The sequence below is a fragment of the Dermochelys coriacea genome, chromosome 27, assembly GCF_009764565.3.
Source record: "Dermochelys coriacea isolate rDerCor1 chromosome 27, rDerCor1.pri.v4, whole genome shotgun sequence".
Taxonomy (NCBI): Eukaryota; Metazoa; Chordata; order Testudines; family Dermochelyidae; genus Dermochelys; species Dermochelys coriacea.
In genome coordinates this window covers 3,708,067-3,725,536 of record NC_050094.1, presented here as the reverse complement: position 1 = coordinate 3,725,536, position 17,470 = coordinate 3,708,067, and the positions used below count along the sequence as shown (strand labels likewise).

General features: G+C 49.7%; 1 protein-coding gene across 1 annotated transcript in view; it reads right to left on the bottom strand.

The window, feature by feature from the left end:
- Window positions 1-16,823, bottom strand: part of SMARCD2 (SWI/SNF related, matrix associated, actin dependent regulator of chromatin, subfamily d, member 2) — a 36,270-nt gene extending 19,447 nt beyond the window's left edge. Inside the window, exon 1 of the mRNA XM_038385162.2 lies at window positions 16,607-16,823. Within this exon, the coding sequence (XP_038241090.2) occupies window positions 16,607-16,768 (162 nt within the window). The 5' untranslated portion in view covers window positions 16,769-16,823. The remainder of the gene's footprint in view (window positions 1-16,606) is intronic.
- Between the last annotated feature and the right edge of the window lie 647 nt (window positions 16,824-17,470).

The window sequence follows — 17,470 nt, the reverse complement described above, 5'->3', positions numbered from 1 at the left end:
GCCAAGATTAAGGCTGCCCATGCAATCACAATCACATTTTTTTTTCCCCCACATGGGCTGTCAGCATGCTGGAACCCAGGACCTTCAGATCCACAGTACAGACCTCCTGCTACTAGTTGCTCCTTTAGCTCAAGTGGAGAAGTAGGCTGTTGCCCAATATGCCATTACTGTATCACAAATAGTTGTATAATCTACCGGCAAACTGTCATGTTGCCCTCTTGGGGCTGATACACAGAAGAGTATCAGAATTCCTAGGTTATATTAATAGCTCTAGAATAGAGTATGGCACAGGGTTACAGACCGGATAGACGAGCACATAAACGTGGCATATTCATTTTGAAAGGCACCATGGCAAATGGATAAGCCTTAGTTCTATCTTACTAGAGACCTGGGCTCTATTCATAGATCTTCCTGAAGTCACCTTGGGCAATCTTTCATTTACCTCCATTGTGAAGCATGGAGAATTCCAGTCGCCTAGATTTTAAGATTTACATTTCACTTGTCACTGAAAACACAGAACAGAATGAATTCTAAGGGGCAATGCTTGTGTAGAACTTGTGCAAAATGAATTCATTTTGCCTCAGATTTCCTTTGTTGGCACCACACAGCAAGCTGAACAATATTCCCAAACAGAGAGCGATCACTGCTACACACCAGCTAGTTCCCTCCACCCACAACTGTCCATGTGGCTGCCCCCACACAGGTGCGTGGCACCTACTCCACAGTACATGGGGTCAGTTTCCTATAGTACCAAAAGGAACCTGCCAGCTGCCACCAGTTTAGTCAGGGACCAGTCAGTAAGGAGATACCTTTGATTACAAGATACTACTGGACAGATGGAGTAGTCCAGTTGGCTAATGAGCAACTAGATTGTTAAATAAACTGCTTATCATTTTACCTGGTAAATGAAATGAAGCTGTTCTGGTGGCATTTATGGACCTCGTTTGGTTGTTTCCAGCTCCCCCAGTTGGGCCCACTCCTCGCACATTTCCTCACAGCACTGTTGCTACTTTCTCTCTCTGCTCCCTCCCCATATTTCTTATTTTCTCTTCCCTCATCCCACATTTTTTCCTCTCCTGCCCTGCTAGCTTCCCTTCATTTCCCCAACTTGCTTAAAGGATAGATGCTGCAGAGGATGGAGAGCAGCCAGCTGCTGATGGCTCTGCAGAGCTGGCCACATGTACTTTTGTGACTGAGGTGGTGCTGTAGGAGCAAAAGGGCAAGAGAAGCTTGAGCCAGTGGCCCTGTCGTAAAGCGCATATCCGCTCTGATAAGCAACAACATAAAGATGGCATCGTCACACAGATCCACACACAACCCCCAGTGCATGCACTGAAATCAGATCTGCTGGCTTTAGTGACACAAATCAGTTTTACTGCCTTTTTCTCCGGATTGCCCAACACAGTCAGCAATGGCAGGAATCTTTTCCTTCTTGGACATCACCACCACCACAAAACTTTTCCCTCGTTCCTATCAGTTCCATTTGCACAAGCCGAGCCGCCCCCGAGCTCTCACAGTTCCTTCTTGCCAGCCAGTTCTAATGCAGAGGTAGGAGGGCGAGCCGTGGAATGGACATGTGCAACACGTCTTGAAGAACAACAGTTACAAAAGGTTAGTAACCGTTTTTTCTTTTCGAGTGATTGCACATGTGCATTCTTCTTTCGGTGACTCACAAGCTGTAATATGGGAGAAGGGATTGGAGTTCATGTATGCACAGACTGGAGTACAACTCGTCCAAATTTAGCATCGTCTCTGGAATACCGAGTAATGGCATAATGGGATGCGAAGGTATAAACTGAAGACCAGCCACTGCTCTACGAATGTCCTGGTTAGGGACTTGCACAAGGAATGCCGTCCTGGCTGCCTGTGATCTTGTGGAATGTACTATCGGTTTACCTGGCAGTGAAATGCCTGTCAGGTCATAAACATGGAGTGCAGGAAGTTCCAAGATGAAATTCTTTGCAAAGGGAGCAGGAGACCCTTCATTTTGTCTGCTATGGCCACAAGTAGTTGAACTGTTTAGTCCTCTCTAGGTAGAATGTCAATGCTCTTCTGACATCTGAGTTATGCAAATATTGCTCCTCTCTATTGGCCTGTGGTTCTGGGTAAAATGCAGGTAGGTAAACTGACAGGTTAATACGAAAATTAGATACCATTTTAGAGAGACATCTCGAACAAGGGTGCAAGTACACCTTCTCCTTAAAAAAAAGATTGTATAAGGCAGCTCGACCCCCCTCCTGACTGAAGAGAGAGCTACCCAGAAAGCTTTCTGGCTGGGGCTGCGGGGTACAATCCCCAAGACTTTACAGTGGTCCTAGAGCCCCTCAAGGAATGGAGCTTAGACTCAGTTTGCTGCAAAAACAGCAAAGCCTCTTCCAAGGGCAGGTGCCCTAAAGGCTGTTGGACCCCTTGGGGAAGCCCAGAGGCTTGCAGCCAAGAGCTCCCACAAGTGGCCACTGCAGAAACCATGGACCGAGCCACCAAGTCGGCTGCCTCTACGCAGCCTACCGAAAAGATCTTGCTACAGATTTCCCCTCATCAACTAAGGAGAACTCCGGCCTAGCGTCCTCCAGCAGCATGTCTCTGAACTTTAAAAAGGAGTCCCACATGTTAAAAATCACACAGGCCCAAAAGCATTTGCTGGTTGGCAATCCTGAGCTGCAACTCCCCACTAAAATAAACTTCTCTACCGAACAGATCTAGTTTGTGTGTGTTTTTTGATTTATAGGTCACTGCTTGCTGCTCCCTTTCATTAGCTGCTGACACCACCAGACAGCCCAGACGGGTGGATGAGGTATTCAAACCCCTGGGAAGGCACATAGTATTTACGTTTGGCCCTTCTTGAGGTGGGGAAAGGGACAAAGGGGTCTGTCAGAGAGCCTTAACAGGGTCCCTAATTGCTTTATTAATAGGTAAAGCCACACAATGGCCCTGCTGGGGCCAGAATGTCAACAAAGCAATGAGGATTCTGGTACTGGGCTCAGGAACAGGAGGTGCCTGGTGAGCAGGTGTCCCCCACCTCTCTGAGGACACAGAACAGGAAGTCTCATGTACGACCTAGAGACTGGTGGGAAACTCCAGGGGTTCCAAAAAGGCCATTGGTCTGGTGGTGGGCCCCAGAGTGGCCACCTCCCTCAACGGTGCCTCAATGGAGAGTAGTGAGAGCAGCCCTGAGGCTGGGAGACACAGGAGCCAACCTCTGATTCAGAGGACAATGATTCTCCTTCCGCTGACAAAGGAGGAGCTGCTCCCAACAGTGCCAAAGACCAATGCCGAGTTGGAGAATGACGTAGCACAGCCCATATTGCAGGGTTCCCCGTGGATGGTACCAATGGACGTGCAATTTGAGGTAACAGAGGCTGACACAGTACCAAATGGTGCACCGATGTTGCTGGTGCCCTCCCAGTCTGCTGGTACCAAGAGCATGATCTCCTGCACCACTGGAAATACCGGCCCCAAAAGGTTAAGCAGATCTCTTGCTGCTGAAGATGCATCCGGCATGGTCAGTACCGAGATGGTCTTGGGACAGCATGGTGCCGCAGATGTAGAAGGACTCCCTCAGGCTCTGGACTCGACAGCACCTGCCTTGGTGCTGGAGTCAATGTTTGCCAGCTTTAGCAGTGCCAGAGAAGAGGCGTGCTTAGCTTTAGGCGTCTCTCTACTCTTATCCCCATGCCTAGATGACTTTGGTGAAAGCAACCTTCCTCTCTCAGCGGCCTGCTTAATGGTTTTATACCTCTTCCTAGGCACTGGGGAGGATGAGCAGTGCTGGGACTCGGGCAACTGGGAGGCATCTAACTGATGCCAAGGCACTTGGTGCCGAGTCTGACCTACTGGGCTCTGACAGAGGTCTTCGCATGAGCAAAATTTTACCCTGGCTTCTCCGTCTTTCCTTGTCTGAGGCTTAAAGTCTTTGCAGATCTGGCAATGATCTGGAATATGAGCTTCCCCTAAACACTTCAGGCAGCCTGAGCGTGGGTCACTTAGGGGCATCGGCCTAACCCGAGAGACATAGGGCTTGAAGCCGGTGACTGAGGCATCCCTTGGTACAGAGTAATGGAAAAACCCTAACTCCAGCCAAAAGAGAAAACTTGCACTATTAACTAAGTACTAATACTATAAATCTAGAAAACTCTCTACAATTAAATTTACAATGAACACGCAGAGCACTCGCTAAGGCAAGCCAAGCAATTCCAACAACCGTCACCGGCAGTAAGAAGAAACTGAGGGAGCTTGGGAGCAGCTGAGCCCTTTATACAGGCACAGAGCAGCTGAGGGGAGTCAAGCCGCACCGACAGGTACCACCAGAGGAAAAGTTTCCAGCAACTGCATGCAGGGCCCATGCTCACCAAGAATGGAATGGACGTGTGCAATCACTCGAAATAACCTTCATTGTGGTAAAAGAAAAGGGGAATGCCCAACTTGACTTTCAGGATTATCAACAGCAAAGGAATTCACACAGGGCAACTATGTCGATGCAGCCCTAAAGCTGACTGGTGTAGTTTATGCTGGTAATTTTTCTGGCATAAGCATATGACAAGTCTGCCCAAGTGAGAGGATGTCACCAATGGCCAGGGCCTGGCCTGGCCAAGTCTCTGCCAGCCAGAGTGCAATGGATCTGCAGTATCCCCAACTCCTAATCTCATCACTTGCTATTCCTCTCTCATACACACTCTAAAGCAGTGGTTCTCAACCAGGGATCCAGGGCCACCTGTGGGTCTGCAAAGCATGACTGGTGTGAGACTCGCTAAGGCCCAGAGCACAAAGCCAAAGCCCCATCACACAGGACTGCAGCCCCGGGCCCCGACCCTGCCACATGGGGCTGAAGCCTAAGCAACTTAGCTTTGCGGGGCCCCCTGTGGTGTGAGGCCCCGGGCAATTGCCCAGCTTGCTACCCCCTAACAATGGTCCTGGCTTTTATATACAGAAAAAATGTGGTTGTGGCACAGCTGGGCAGTGGAGTTTTTATAGCATGTTGGCAGAGGCCTGAGAAAGAAAAAGGTTGAGAAACCCTGCTCTAAAGTAACCAACCCCTGACTGTCATTCTTGGGACATGTCCACCTCATTCCTAGCTTTGGTCGCTGTGCTATTTTATTTGGTCAGATTTCTGAAGCTTGGACAGGAAAAGGAGATCTCTTTGGGGAGGGACTTGGAGGAGCCTGGAGTCAGCTCAGAGGGTGTGTCTGAAAGTGTGCCATGAGTGATAACATCCTGTATGAAGATTTCTTGAAGCTGACCTGGCATGGGGAAGCCTGCAGAGACCACATGGCTCCAGTGGGGAGAAGAGAAGCCTCATGTTTGTAAATGAAGTGTCAGCACCATGACAAATGATGCTCTTTGATGCTTGACTTTGGCATCACTTCCACTAGTGCTTGAGCAGTCTTCACCCACAGCTCAGATTTAGCCCTCTGTCCTGGCAGCACATCACAGAATTGGGTTCAATCCATTGCGTGAGAGGAACTGGAAAAGTGGAATCACACAAGCAGATTCCCCATGTCCTGGTTTACCCTTGCAGCCTTGTTAAACAGCTGCTTAGAGAACCCTCTCAAGGACAAAGCAAAGCCCCTAGTGGTTTGAGTTCTACCAGCAGTATCCATGGTACTGGTTTGTGTGTGTTACAGCCAGCATCATCAAAGCGAGTCCCAGCTCTTAGAACATAATGCCCATCCTGACTGGGGTCTGCAAGGGTCTCCACTCTCCACAGGCCTCTGCAGTCCTTGATCAGTGATCCTGCCATCTAGATCTCCTCACATTACTCCAGCTGAGGGGCTAAGCTAAGGGCAAAGCTTGGGAGTTACATTCCAAGGAAGATGTTGCCAACAGAGAATGAGTGGAGCCATTTGGAAGTGGGATAGAAAATTTTTGTTTCTATTCCCTCCCGAAGCTGAAAGCATGGACGGAGTGGTCTACAGTTGAGTGGTTCATTCCAGATAAATGCATAGGCCTCTTGGGAGCCCTGCTTGGAGCTCTGCTTGGAGTCAGCTTCCCTCAGAAGTAACATGAGTTTGGAATGCTTCCTGATGAATATCTGCCTGCATGACAGAAACCTACATGCCTGCCAAGGGCTCCTCTTGAGAAGTGGGAGGCCAGGAATTGGAGACGCTGCAAGTAGGGAAAAGAAGGGGAGAAAAGAAGGCTCTCTGCTCCTCGTGCTGCCCTTCTTAGGTCAGTGGAAGTCCTCCTGGTGAGGATGTGCACCACTGACCCAAGGAGGGTAGTGTGGACATGCACCACTGCAGTAATTAATGCAGTGGCTGTAAGTCAACCTAACAAAGGGCGACTTATCTTTGTGGTGTAGACATAGCCTGAGTCACACACTGTTAAAAGAAAGAAACAGTGATTCAGAAAGTAATGGGAAAAGACATTCTCTAATTCTTTGTTCTTCTTTATCACAATGTAATGGCTCTTCTCTACAACTTATCACTTAGGAGCAATACTGCCCTCAGTGCCCAGGCCTAAGGAAAGAATGATCCAAAAGACCTCATCTGTCTAATGAAAACGAGGAGTGGTGCCACTAGAATGCAGTATCAAGTACTCGCAAAAAAACACGTGCACAGAGAGCACTTCCAAGGCAGACAGTGGGCAGGGCACATGCTTGAAAGTTGTAGGAAATCAACTGTGACTGAAACAGACAGGTTGCTGCCACAGGGGCAGGTCCATGGGACGCCTGGTGCAGATCAGAATATGTTCCTTGCTCTGGTTTGCATTTCAGGATCCTACAGGCCGTAGTTACTGTCAATATCCGTCAGTTCCCAAAATTGAATCTAGTGTAGCCTTTAAGAACAAAGAGCAAATAGGGCTTTCCTGACATGCCAGAAGCATGTGATCCAACTTCGTACACACTGACATTTATGGAGAGAGCCACATGTATTCTTGCTCGGGGCTTTGGAAGCAAGGCCTGGATGGATGCCCAGTGAAGGCAATTCCTGCATGTTCCTTCAGAATCCCCATAAGCCAAACAACAATGTTTACCATTCTGACATGCAAAACAAACCCTGTTCAAACAGGATTTCAGCTCAGCTTTCAGGCTGATGCGAGGGATCTCTTGGATTTTGAAGCTATATTATTCATGCTGCAGATGGGCCCAACCCCCACGTAGCACTCTGAGTCCATGGCTGTTTCACTTCCCCTCGACTCAGTTTGCCAGTCTGTAGACCAGGAATACCTGCCCCACAGGGACAACAGGAAGCTCAGTTTGTTCAAGGGCATTGAAATCTTCAAACAGAAGAAAAGGAGTACTTGTGGCACCTCAGAGACTAACAAATTTATTCAGAGTAGCAGCTGTGTTAGTCTGTATTCGCAATACAGACTAACACGGCTGCTACTCTGAAACCTCTTCAAACAGAAGGTATCAGAGGAAGGCAATATTAAGATGTTGCCTGGTCTCCTGGAAAACTCAGTACAGACTTCTCTCCTAGCAGGACTACAGCTGTGTAAGGAGACTGCTGCGGGTTCAGGACTTGCATGACTGGAGATTAGTCGCATTTTATCACAAAAGGAACTCCAGAAGTCGGGCTATTCCTGCGCTAAAAACTGAAGGGTAGTGAATAAAAGGGGCTGGGAACAAAGCAATGGCCAGAACCATGGAGCAGAATTAAGTCACGTGCTGGCGATGTGACCCAGCTGAGATATTTGGGTCCAGACAGATTTTCTTGCAAAGCCACAGATGTTACAGGTCAGAGGATTCTTTCTGCCTTCAACTCAATCAAGCATTGTTTCATGTCTAGTGCCAGAACCCACAATGGCAGTTTTACTGCTTGCTGTTACCCGCAAGGTCCCAGTGAGAGAATGGGGGAGACCGAGGGAAGGGAGAGAAACAAGTCAGTTTATGCTGTACTTCAGGGTCCATTTAATGTGAGTAAAAAAATCCATTTCTGACATTCTGTTCCCTTAGTGCACTGTACAATTGATACACAAGTTATAACCTGAGACTTCTGCACCTGTCATTGAAACACACCAGGCTAGATCCATGCCATCCTTCATGTAAAGCATCACTGAAGAAGACAGTCTCTTCCTTCTGCCTGTCTGAGACCATAAAGTGTGTGAGTCTAACTGAGACGGCACAACAAAAAGTAAATGCAAGAGTGAAAATATCACAAGCAAATCCAAGAGAAAAATTACTGGAATTTAATCTATCAGAGGGTAGTCGTGTTAGTCTGTATCCACAAAAACAACGAGGAGTCCGGTGGCACCTTAAAGACTAACAGATGTATTTGGGCATTAGCTTTTGTGAGTAAAAAACCCACTTCTTCAGAGTTTTGTGGAATTAAATCTGTAGCACAAGCATTAAGGCAAAATGAAATAAGGAGAAAGGAGTAAGATTCTCACCAAAAAGAGAGTGCTGAGAAGACTAGCTTTCTACTCCACAGGCCACAGTTAACAGCAGCATGAGAAGCAGCACGAGAAGCAGCACTAAGTTCCCACAGGAAGTTCAGAAGGGAAACAGATCACTGAACTGGCCCTCCAAAAGGCTGAACTGGTAAGGACTGCCCTCTCCAGACCATGGCTAAGGAAAGGAAGACTACAGAAAAGAGAGGAGTTGAGGAGATATCTGCAGAAAGTGGGGGGCTTCTCAAGAGAGGCAGCAGTGGGAGTGTGCTAATAAAGTTTGCAGATGATACAAAGCTGGGAGGTATTGCCAATTCGGAGAAGGATCGGGATATTATACAGGAGGATCTGGATGACCTTGTAAACTGGAGTAATAGTAATAGAATGAAATTTAATAGTGAGAAGTGTAAGGTTATGCATTTAGGGATTAATAACAAGAATTTTAGCTATAAGTTGGGGACGCATCGATTAGAAGTAACGGAAGAGGAGAAGGACCTTGGAGTATTGGTTGATCATAGGATGACTATGAGCTGCCAATGTGATATGGCTGTGAAAAAAGCTAATGCGGTTTTGGGATGCATCAGGAGAGGCATTTCCAGTAGGGATAAGGAGGTTTTAGTACCGTTATACAAGGCACTGGTGAGACCTCACCTAGAATACTGTGTGCAGTTCTGGTTTCCCGTGTTTAAAAAGGATGAATTCAAACTGGAGCAGGTACAGAGAAGGGTTACTAGGATGATCCGAGGAATGGAAAACTTGTCTTATGAAAGGAGACTTAAAGAGCTTGGCTTGTTTAGCCTAACTAAAAGAAGGTTGAGGGGAGATAGGATTGCTCTCTATAAATATATCAGAGGGATAAATACAGGAGAGGGAGAGGAATTATTTTAGCTCAGCACCAATGTGGACACAAGAACAAATGGGTATAAACTGGCCACCAGGAAGTTTAGACTTGAAATCAGACAAAGGTTTTTAACCATCAGAGGAGTGAAGTTTTGGAATAACCTTCCAAGGGAAGCAGTGGGGGCAAAAGATCTATCTGGTTTTAAAATTCTACTTGATAAGTTTATGGAGGAGATGGTATGATGGGATAATGGGATTTTGGTAAGTAATTGATCTTTAAATATTCAGGGTAAATAGGACTAATCCCCTGAGATGGGATATTAGATGGATGGGATCTGAGTTACTATAGAAAATTCTTTCCTGGGTATCTGGCTGGTGAATCTTGCCCATATGCTCAGGGTTTAGCTGATTGCCATATTTGGGGTCGGGAAGGAATTTTCCTCCAGGGCAGATTGGAGAGGCCCTGGAGGTTTTTCGCCTTCCTCTGTAGCATGGGGCATGGTTGACTTGAGGGAGGCTTCTCTGCTCCTTGAAGTCTTTGAACCATGATTTAAGGACTTCAATAGCTCAGACATGGGTGAGGTTTTTCATAGGAGAGGGTGGGTGAGATTCTGTGGCCTGCGCTGTGCAGGAGGTCGGACTAGATGATCAGAATGGTCCCTTCTGACCTTAGTATCTATGAATCTATGAGCAGAGACAGAACTGATGGTGGGTAGAGCGGAAGCCTCAGACAGCAAGTTTCACGGAGATTTTACATCTAGATTAACTCCAATCTCACAACTGCAGGTGCTTTCCTCTTGGGGGCAAAGGGCTGGGTATGACCCAAATGGTGCCTCTCCCTGCCTCCCTCCTCAAAAGAAAAGCAGATAATTTAAGCGGCAATACAGAATTCAACTCAGATGTATAATCTCTCCGATGAAACCTGCCCTCTAAAACCACTGCCGTTCAGGAATGGGATGGTTACACACCAGCGTAACAGCACATCCATGGAGCTGTTTTTAAAGGGAAGATATTCCCTTGCTTGGCTAGAACCCTAGTCCAGGTCATTTGCTCTCATCTTGACTCCTAGCAACGCTGATCCCTTCTCAGATTCATTCAAAATGCTGCTGTTACTGAAATCTTCTTGGCCTGGCACTTTGTCCATGACACCCACTTTGAGTCCCTCCATCGGATCAGTCTTCTCTACTGCAGACAAGTGGCCTGGTGCAGATTCATATTAAAAACTCCTGTGAAATAAATATAAATATATATATATATATATATATATATAAAAACCTGGATAATATAGCTTAGATAATCATAGGTTTCAGAGTAGCAGCCGTGTTAGTCTGTATTCGCAAATGCATCCGATGAAGTGAGCTGTAGCTCACGAAAGCTTATGCTCTAATAAATTTGTTAGTCTCTAAGGTGCCACAAGTACTTCTTTTCTTTTTAGATAATCATGTATTCCTATTACTGATACTCCCTTCACTGTGCGTTACACCCACTAAATCGCATACCAGTGAGACTGCAAGCTCTCTGGGGCAGGGACTGCCTCACTGTGTGTACAGCACAATGGGGCCTCTGCGTGCTACTGCAATACAAACAACCTTATTTCAAACAGCCTCTAAACACCTTGAAAAGAAGTTCTCTCTCAATCAGCAAATAGTTATCAAACCATTTCCAATGGAACATGTACCTTTCTGTTCTCTTATTTCTATTCTGGCATAACATTAGTACACAAGAGAGTTAATTTATAGGGCAGAGCCACTAGGGGCATAAATAATAGGCCCTACATAAAAGAACTGAAAGCCACTGTATCAAAGCTGGCTCTTTCTTCACCAAAATATAACCATTTTCACATGGTCAGATAGCTTAGGCCCAACACTAGATCTGTGCCCTTGCACATTAAAGGTGCCCTAATTTTGACTGAATTAAACCATCACCTAATTTGCATTAAAGAGCACAAATGGCACTTGGGTCCCTGGGTGATCAAGATGGAGCATTTCATCTTGGGACTCAGCCTCTAATGGCTGCATTTCCACCTTCGAGGTGAAAAGCACAGCAGAAATGCTGCAATTAAATTCCTCTCCCTCACCGGTTCCTCAGACCACACCACTCCCTTATTCAAATCCCTTCGAGAGCTTCACTTGCCAGCTGCAACAAGCTCAGGCGTCACCTCCTCACTATCAAGACTCTGCCTGTCTCCAGGCTTGTCTTTTTTCTACTCACTAGTTGTCTTCACTCTAACCAAGCCTCCCCTTTTGTAGCCAGTTTTCTGTCTGACTCCTTCTATGCTTAGGACAGAGTTCTCCTCATGATTGAACAGTCCCCAGCACCACTGCTCACACCCTTCCCTCAAAACCGCTTCTGCTAAGTCCTTCAGCAGTGACCTCTGCCAGGGCCCTGCACTGCCTGGAACTCCTCTGGACACCCATCTGTCAGAATTAGCTGGCAGGCCCATGGGGGGCACTGACCTGGTCTCCTCATTCTGTACTGTGCCAAGCACCTTGGCAAAGCTTGAATAATCCTCCATTTTCTGATCCTCTTACTCAACCCCCCTTTGTTTTCTAAACTCAACTGCTGGGTGCCATGCAAAGGACCAGGGTCTGGCTATTCTGGAAACACCAGTAACTAGCCACCAGGTTAGAAGACTCTGGAGCCACTAATGCATGGAGGATTAACAGAGACAAAGACCCCTGATGCCGAGACGAGCCACTTGCTTAAACTCCCTGCTCGAGTTGTTAACGAAACAGCCAAGTGATACACAAAGATGTAGAAGGTTTAACATATCATGTTAGTAATCCACCAATTAAAGAGCCCCTGAGTACTCCTTGGCACAGACCCGAGTCACTGATGGTTATTGTGTCCCTCAGAGCCTGAACTGTGGAGTAAGTCCCCAACTAAACCAAGGCACACCAGGTCTGAATCTAATGTGTCCATAGGGCCTACACCAGTGTTCTCCAGATGCGCAGAACAGATGGCAGCAGCTTTGTAAGGCACGCACCCCCTCTGATCTAGCGCTGTGAGGCATCAGTGAGGAGCAGTCATGGAAGTGAAGGGCTGATAGTACTGTCTATAGCCAGTCAGCGTGGAGACAGTATGTAGCCTCCCACCTCCCCCAGGGCTCTATTAATGCACCCAATCATGACCCACAGCACCCCTTGCTACCCCTGCCCTAAATCTCAGCAAACCCTTGTCAGCATACCTCTGTCCTGCCCTATGGCACCTTTCACAAATTTAAGATGTGGGTCTTTACTGACTAGTTTAATGACACTATCTTAGCATCTCCACATACTCTACACCAGACAGACAGAACAGTACGCAAAGATGCTAGGATTGGAGCATTGTGGGCGATACTGTTGAAAGGAAAGCACAAGTTACAGCATATTAGTGTGGTCAAGAGTTGGGACTCTAGTGGGTTAATGCTCAGAGTTTTTATATTATCTTGATTTGAGATTTCCTCATTTCTGGTGTTTGAGGGAATAACTTGAACAGCTTTAACTCTATGTTAATGACATTTTCAATGTGGAAATTTCCTAGGCTGGGGGATGTGTTGTTTTTTAATTGATGGATATAAATGGGGATGGGCTGTTGACGTGGAAGTGGAGACTACCAGAGGGGTGGAAGATGGGCTAGCTGGAGAGTGTAGAACAATCAGGTCTCCTCCATTTAAACACTTTGCTTGCCTGGCAGAGAGCGTTACCCAACCGTTCAGCCTGCCCAGACCTAATCACACCAGCATGCAGGAGCCTAGCAGCACGAACAGCTTTGCACGCTGAGGGCAGAGAGTTTGAGTGTCAGTTATAACATTACACTCCTCACAAAGAACGCTTTAGACGGCAGACAGAATTGCTTCACTGACTCCCAAACTTCCCTAGCTCTGCTCACTGGCCAGCTCCACTTCAGAGACCAGTGTCCATTCCCTGCTTCAGATACGAAGCAGGAACCTTCTCCCTCCCCCTCCATTATTTTCCACTCTCTGTCCAACTTTCTTCAGGTAAACTATATGCAGAAAATCTAAAATTTGGGCATAGCTGTTATACCTGCAAACGTACGCATATATATTGACTTACATGAGAACGCTGCAAAAGGGGAAACGGAAAACAGGGGAACTAGAGAAGCTTCAGTAGAAAACACCATTGTTGCCTGGGGTGGTTCACACTTAGCTGTCTTCAGAATGGGCTGGCTTTCACACAAACAGAATGACCATCCCACAAACCCCAAGTAAATCTCAGGGCTGCCCCTAATATGGAGTCATGTGCAGCAGTTCCTGCTGGCTGTTTACAGCAGACCCAGGCCATCATCCTATGTTGCTGACACAGAGAGCATTTGCACAGCAACACCGCAAGTGAGTCAGCGTTCATCTGCTAACAACGTTTTTCATGGACTTTAAGTGGCTAAAAGCCATGGAGAACCAGGGAAAAGGCGGTGCAAACAGAGGCTGTATAGGGGACAAATCTGCAACAGCATCTGGACAAAGTTTCTTTAACACACTGATCACATGCTAGAAGATTTCAATAGAATAAAATTCTCAGTTGACAATACGGAGCCTGTGATATCACCCTGCATCGTGACAGTTGCCGTCCTAAGGAGAAGATGTTAATCCGAGAACCAAGTCTGGTATGTGTTAGAGATCCCATAGCACTTTTTGGAAAGTGTATAGGGAAGGAGAGTCTTGTACTAAGACACAGGGAAGAGAGTCAGGATTCTATTCCCAGCTCTCCCACTGGCTTGCCATCCAACCGTAGCCAAGAAATTCAGGCCAACATTTTCTAAAGCAGGTTCTAACATCCAAAGCTGCATGCAGAGGGGCTGCTTGCTGGTCTACGGCACGTCCATGATCCAACTCACCACCTCAGAAAAGGTAAAGCAGCAAGTGGGTGGCTGAATAGCCAAATCAAGCCCCCAAATGTTACCTCCTCTCAGCACCTGGGAAAGAGGAAAGGACGGTTTGATGCAGTCAGTTTGGAGAGGTGGGCGGGGGGGGAGAGAAGAAGAGAGATGTTGGCTGGATTGTAACACATTCCTATTGAGTACCACAGCTACCCATAGATATTATGCACACACTCCCCTACAAGACCCCAAAAAAGCAACCCCATTCTCCGCCCCACCCCTCTGCCAACAGGCTTTTTATCACCTCCACAGAACAGCCTCAGAGCATGTCTGCACTGCAGCTAGAAGTGTGCCTCCCAGCCCGGGTAGACAGATATGAGAGAGACAGATCTAGCAAGCTAGAAGAATCAGTGTGGATGCTGCACCATAAGCTAGCCACCCGAGTACAAGCTTGCCCAACTCCCTGGGTCAGTACTGGAGTGGCTAGCCCCTACCGTCACCTGAGCCACAGCTATTTTCAGCATGCGAGCTTGAGCAGAGCTAGCGTGCGTCTGTCTACCCAGGCTGGAAGGCATGTTCCCAGCTACAGTGCACATACCCTAAGAGTCTAGTTCATAGAATATCAGGGTTGGAAGGAACCTCAGGAGGTCATCTAGTCCAACCCCCTGCTCAAAGCAGGGCCAATCACCAACTAAATCATTTTTACCAGACCCTTGTACAGGGAACCTGGTCACAGCACCAAAACAGCAAAGAAAAGAATTGATTAGGAGTCTGTCTCTTGTCCTGTAATTTTCTAATGACTCTCGCGCACAAATCCTTTCCCCCAAACATGCACCATGCTGTTTTAGGCACCATAAAAGCCACCAAGCTTCTGGTCAATATCATCCAGTTACCTTTCAAGTAGAAGCTACCACCTCTATTTTATCCTCTCCAAAACAAAATAACCCCCCAAGTGACAGCTCCTACCAGGAGACACCCTACCCCAAGCCATCTGAAAAGGATCTCAGCCAAATTCAGAAACAGGAAGTGAAGCATGAGCTCATTCCCATGAGTCCCTGAGGGGGGAGCCACATATCTCTCCCAAGTTCCCCACTGCTTCAGAGAGCAGGGTGTCCATAAGCAGGACTGCTTCAGCCATTTCTTTTTAAACTAGTAAATGGAATGATCGCATCCAGCCCCATGGTAAATCCACCCCTAGGGCAAGATCTCCAAGCCTCAGAACTCAATAAGCAAAGTTACAGACTCTTCTTCGGTTGACATCTTAGGCCCCTTTCCCTACTTCTTCCAAATTACATTGTGGAATAAGAGCCAGAGCGGAGGAGCTGGAATTAATGTAATGTAACCATTGCCCACTTGATCCCGGCTTACTGCTGCACACTCTGTTTTAATTAGACCCTGGCTGCTGCAGGATGCACAGCAGAAGCAGAGTCCATGAGCAGGTTTTTCCATCTGTGCCTGGCATGACAAGCGCGACATTTTTTTAGATGCAGACTTTGCTGTCACGACCCAGTGTAACCTAGCGCAACGTGCTCTGTGTGGGGCCATGTTCTGAGAGCACTTGGAAACTGAGGCAGGTGGCCACTCTGTAAAGCTGACCATACCCGCTGCCACCATGGTTTAAGGACTGCTGCACTGAGCAGCGTGAGACCTAGTTACCCGAGAGGCTGCCGTGCCACTGGGCCACTGCCGCAGCTCCAGTCAGGAGAGGCACTCCAGCTGGTGGAGAGCCCAACCCCATCAGGGCACTGGACTGGAAATCATTTCCTCCCTTGGGCCGGAGCTTGGATCCCCGGGGGAGGGCTGCAGGGTGCGCAGGGGCAAATTGGAAGGATGGTGTTTAGCTACATATGGCTCTAGGAAACTTGTCCACGGCAGGGGAGCAGTGGGGGCTTCCTGGGGCTTCCACCGCCCTCCTCCTGTCCAGCACCCCATGGCACCTTCCCTCCCCAGTACTCTCCCCACACACATCCTGGTCCCCCAAGTGCCCTCCCCCAACACACAGTACCCTCCACACATGGCCCCGGCCCAGTGCCCTCCTCCCCACACCCACTCCCGGGCTCCACACAGCTCCTCCCCCCACACACCTGGGCCCCCAGTGTCCCACCAGACCTCCAGTCCCCCACAGTACCCACACACCCAGACCCCACAGTGCCCTCCACCAGCCCCCCAACACACACTGGTCCTGCAGTGCCCTCCCAGCCCCCCCAACCCCTGAGTCCCCCCAGCGCCCTCTCCCAGCCCCCCCAACCCCTGAGTCCCCCCAGCGCCCTCTCCCAGCCCCCCCCAACCCCTGAGTCCCCCCAGCGCCCTCTCCCAGCCCCCCCAACCCCTGAGTCCCCCCAGCGCCCTCTCCCAGCCCCCCCCACCCCTGAGTCCCCCCAGCGCCCTCTCCCAGGCCCCCCACCCCTGAGTCCCCCCAGCGCCCTCTCCCAGCCCCCCAACCCCTGAGTCCCCCCAGCGCCCTCTCCCAGCCCCCCAACCCCTGAGTCCCCCCAGCGCCCTCTCCCAGCCCCCCCACCCCTGAGTCCCCCCAGCGCCCTCTCCCAGGCCCCCCACCCCTGAGTCCCCCCAGCGCCCTCTCCCAGCCCAAACCCCCCCGTGCCATCCCGCCCGGCGCCCGCACCTGGTACTGGACGACGGCGGGCCCCACGGGCCGGTATCCGGCGGCCCCCGCCCCGGCCGGGCTCGCGCCCCGCATGAGGCCGGGCCCCGGGGCGGAAGGGGGCGGCGCGGCCCCGGGGGCGGGGGTCAGGGGGCTGAGCGGGAAGGCGCCGCGGCCGGACATCGGCCCCGCGGCCCGGCTGTTTACTAGGAAGCGGCGGCGGCGGCGGCTCCCAGGGCGAGTCACCGCGCGACACCCAGAGCCCCGCCTCCTGGCCCCGCCCCCACCCAGAGTCCCGCCTCCTCCTGGGCTCTGGGCCCCGCCCCATCCATGGCCCCGCCCCCTCTAGGGCTCTGGGCCCCGCCCCCACCCAGAGCCCCGCCTCCTGTTCTCTCTGGGCCCGGCCTGTGAGCTTCGAGCCGCGTCCCCTGGCCCTTGAGCCCGCGGCGAGGGGGAGTTGCCTGCTGGCTCAGGGTGGGCGCGGGGCGCCGTGGCGGCCGCTGAGAGGGCAGGGGCCGCCCTGGGCTTGGTGCAGGGGACCTGGCCCGGAGCAGGCGGGTGGGGCTGAGGACCCGGCTCCGCTAGGATGATGGGCTGCTTTACTTGTCATTAAAGCAACATGTGTGTGTGTGTGTCCGTACCCCGACAGCCGTGTGTGTACGCCTGTACCCCACCCACCTCAATACACACTGTGCGCCTGTACCTATGTACATTCAACAGGCATGCATGTGCGCCTGTACCTCTGCGCACACCCTGACATCTGCATGTCTATGCCTGTACCTACACACACCCAAAAAACAGGTGTGCACCTGTACCTACACACACGCTGATATCTGTGCATGTACACCCATACCTATGCACACCTCAATTTGTAGGCATGTGTGC